We start from the raw sequence: 4,250 nt of genomic DNA, 5'->3' as shown, positions 1-4,250 counted from the left end.
GAGAGACTGCACCAAAAATTAACCTCCAAGTTACTTTTAACTCACAGTTGAAATTAAAATGAATTCCTTCAATTTGCATATTACAAAATAAAATAGAACTTAAAACACCATCTACTCAGTATGCACATGTACAAAACATTGGACCATAGCTCACTTCATTTCATTCTCATAGATTTAAAACAGCCTCACTGCTGAACAACAGAAAAATAGCATCAGAGCAGCTAAACAGACATGTTCCTCCCCGTTGCTCTGTGCTTCAGAGCGTCGCAGTCAGAGCTCGCAGCAGCTCTCCAGATGAAAGGTGAGTGGTTAGCCTGCACAACACCAAGCTAACATTAGCATGGGCAGGGACAGTCAGCATTTACAACCTTTTTTTTTTTTTTAATCCAATAAACAACTCGTCTGACTGACGTGACTTGCCCCTCTGTTTCGTGACTCCGCTCCGGACTTCCAGTAGGTAAAGTTTCGAGCTTTCATGTTTATCGTTATACAGTTTTTTTCTCCTTTTTTCTCTCTGTGTTGAGCAGTACCTACCCTCACTCCCGCGGCTGAGACGAGAAGAGACCGAAAGATATGCGCGCTTGCACTTCACTTCCAAACTGACAGGCTGAGCGTGACCTGTGTAACCCCCGATTGGTTGCTGAGGCTAGGTATCCCAACATGGGGTCATGTTAACTGAGTGGTGCATTCAAATGAAATAGGGTAATTAATACGTAACCAATGTAACCAAACAAAATGAAGGAAATAAATAAATGCTCTCTTCTTTTATGATTAGTCTCATTAAAATGTGTTTTTTCCACCTGGGTTACAGTTACGTTGGGTTGTATTTTGGGTTAGCTTCCAATCTGGACTGCAGCTTTGAACAGAGGTTGGATAGCTCCTTGCTCCAAGAGGATGGAAGTCACACAATCCATCCAGGCAAACCGCCGCCACAACGCTGTTTTCTTCATCTGAAATCAAGGCAACGGTCGCGCACTTCCAGAGCTCCACCTCATCGTCTACTAGCACACTCTATCTCGCTTCAAGCAGCTGGAAAACAGATCGATAAAGATAAACAGTACTACACAATGCACTGTTTGTAGACACAACACACATTAATTCACCTAAATAATCATTCCATTGACCAACAACCAATCTGATCTTGTAGTCTTACCCTCTTTATTCTCTAACAACTCCGAGCTGAACTCTTCACAGCCTCCGCCATTTCTGGTTTACTGAACCTTAAGCTCCGACGCACATTCTCGTAGTAGGTCTTACAGGCAGCTGTAAAACAATTCAATGGAGGTGGTGTGAATAAAAAATAAAAAACCTAAAAGCCATGATAAAATTAAATAAGGAATGAGAAAACAGTGAAAGTGTTAGTGTTCTGTTGTGCTTTTGTTCTAGTTCCCTGCAAAATGTGTTTTGATTCTGCTTCATGTGTGCTTTGTTTTGACAGGCCCACATGTGCTGCTGTGTTGTGGCTGTGCCCCGCCCAGTCCTTTGTTCAGTTTCCCGCCATTTTTGAAAGCACACCTGTTTTGCTTTAATAATTATTTCTTGTGGGTATTTAAGCCCAGGGCTCTGTTCAGTCCAGGCCAGATCGTGCCAGTATTTACCCTGACTGCCTGCGACGCTTGAATCTTGCCTGTCCCTGTTTTTGACTTTGCCTGCTGTTCTTGTACCTTTTTGGCTGTTCATTAAACTTCTTGGATTGTGAACTGTAGCCTGCAAGTGGGTCCTTTCCTGCTTTCCCTAACAGTAAGCTACTTGCACACAACATCGCCACTCTCAGTATCATGTAAATCTGGACTTACAGACAGTGCTCCAAGCAAAAATGAAGTCATTGGCTCATTATGAGGCAAGGTCAGTCTGTGGAACCAAAATGCACGTTTAAGATTGGCATCGATTAATGTACCAATGTACAGCAGAATGAAAGCATAAATCTTACTATTGCTCAGGTTCATAGCGCCTACAGTTTGTCTCAGAGTTGTGGAGCTGACATACTACTTACTGTAAATTACAAGATGGAAAAACAAAATTTAATAAAGTCCCTTACAATGGTTCTGCTCATTTTTTCTTTCACAAGGTACTCACACAGTGGATGTGAGGGAAGTCTTCCCTGCTCAACGTGGGAAACACTTGGTCTTCACTGATGAAAAGAAGAGCGGCTACCTGCTCTCCACCTCAACAGAATCCGACTCCTGCTTAGAGCTTCCTGATTTCTCTCCCACCATCACTGGTGTGCTTTGGGACAGCTGGCACCCTGAGAGAGGAGTGTTTGCAGCATATGACCATGAAAAGGTCTACGTGTACGCTCTGCATAAACTCACTATTCATGGATCGTGGGTGTCCTTGGTGGGGAGTGAGTGCCTCCACCCTTCAAAGAAGCCCATGTCATTGGAGAATGGCGTCCTGACTTGTCAGCTGGCGAGTGGCCAGACGAGCAAGTTGACTCTTGAAACTTTTTTCAGACCAAGTACCACTTACCCCCCCAAAAAAACCCTCACGTACTACCAAGCTTCAAAGCTTTTAAACTGGCACAGCAGCACAGACAAGTGGAGGTCTTCGCGGAAATCATCGGTGCTGAAGCTACCCAGGACGATTATAGAAATATTGCTCTATACTTTGAGGCCGAGAAGAATCACCTGCAGGCTGGCTACTACTTTCATCTGGGTGAGCAGTACAGAGGAGCCCTGGAGAACCTCTTGATGTGTGACTCTACTGAGGACGGCTTGGCTGTTGACATGGCCATTGAGGTGGTATGTCAGGCTAAGGACATCTGTCTGACCGATCAGCTGATAGACTACCTGACCGGCAAGACTGACAGTAAACCCAAGGATCCTGTTCATCTGTACGTGGCACGACAGTGGCACGCAGAGGCTGCTCACATCGCCATCAGCATTGCCAGGGAACAGCTGTGTTCAGGGAACTACCGTGTTTCCCACAACTTGCTGTTCAAGATGTACAGAGAGCTGCTGGACTGTAAGACGGACGTTCCTGCTTTAATGTCCACCAACCTGATGCTGCTGCACTCCTACCTACTGGCCAGAATCCATGTCAAAAGAGGAGACCACCTTAAAGCAGCACATTTACTCACTCGCGTCAGCGAAAATATCCGTATGTTTCCTGCTCATGTTGTGCCCATTCTGTCATCTACAGTCATTGAATGTCAGCGAGCTGGGCTGAGGAACTCAGCCTTCAACCACGCTGTCACGCTCATGAGTCCAGACAACCGAAAGCAGATACAGCAAAAGTACAGGAAGAAGATTGAGGACATTGTACGACATCCACACAAGTCAGAAGTGGTGGATGACATGACTCCATGTCCTGTCTGTGGCTCCCTGCTCCCACAGAACGAACTCTTGTGCACCTCCTGCAAGAGCAACCTGCCCTACTGCATTGCTACAGGGCAGCATATGCTGAGAGAGGACTGGTCTGTGTGTCCTCATTGTGACTTTCCAGCTCTTCACTCCCAGTTTCTCCTTTTGCTGAAGACGGAGAAAGCATGCCCGATGTGTTGTCAGACTCTTTGTGCGGATGAAGTGAAGAAGATCTCGGACTGCTCCAAGTATCTGGCGACCGCGAACCTGAATCGCAGAACAATGGCGTCACCCTGAGTTTATCGACTTAACAGCACTTTAGGAGGCACTCCTGTTTAAGACCTTATAAACATGGTCCAGGGGATCTGCTGAAGTTCAAAAGGAGCATCTTAATGGGGTAGAATTGGCTTGGCATGGTTGGTGGTTCCAGATGGTGTGGACGAGTGAGTACACCATCATCTGTATCGGTATGTGTGTCTGTACCACCACCATAATGATCCCAATCTGTACCCGCACTCAGAGGGGGCAGGGTTTAATTGAGAAGTGGGTGTGGGTCAACATGGAGTTTATTTGTTGAATTGGACTTCATTCATCTGGGATTGCTGTCAGACACATTACATTCTGTATCACTCACTGTCCTGAGCATAAAAGTGTTGAAAATTAAATGAAAACAAAATCAACTGAGAGAGAATGTGTTTGTGCAGGTGCATGCAAAGGACAGAAATAAAAACGGGTTTCTGTATTTTTTTCCAAAATGACTGCCTTATTTCTTTATTCTATTATTCCTTCTCATTTACTGGTTTTATAGTGTATATAATTGTTGCATTATGTAATTTTATGCTTTGGTAACAAGTTTACATTCATGCCAATAAAGCCACAGATACTGAATTGAATGGTCTTAAAAAGAGCAAATGTCCAGTGAGCAGCAGTTGTCTTTGCTGATGGTTT

The 4,250-nt window shown here is 44.8% G+C and overlaps 1 protein-coding gene across 1 annotated transcript; it reads left to right on the top strand.

The window, feature by feature from the left end:
- Positions 1 to 231: 231 nt before the first annotated feature.
- Positions 232 to 4,042, top strand: LOC147250632 (WD repeat-containing protein 19-like). The gene is made up of 4 exons (XM_086223002.1): positions 232 to 301; positions 528 to 650; positions 2,069 to 2,337; positions 2,454 to 4,042. Exons 1-4 carry the CDS (start codon positions 232 to 234, stop codon positions 3,597 to 3,599), a joined length of 1,608 nt encoding a protein of 535 aa, XP_086079128.1. The 3' UTR covers positions 3,600 to 4,042.
- The last annotated feature ends 208 nt before the right edge of the window (positions 4,043 to 4,250 follow it).

Source organism: Aulostomus chinensis, chromosome 13 (genome assembly GCF_037954235.1).
Source record: "Aulostomus chinensis isolate RoL2024-O1b breed Wild chromosome 13, RoL_Achi_v1.0, whole genome shotgun sequence".
Taxonomy (NCBI): Eukaryota; Metazoa; Chordata; class Actinopteri; order Syngnathiformes; family Aulostomidae; genus Aulostomus; species Aulostomus chinensis.
Note: the sequence above shows the minus strand (reverse complement) of the source record. Positions and strands in the feature narration are given on the sequence as shown.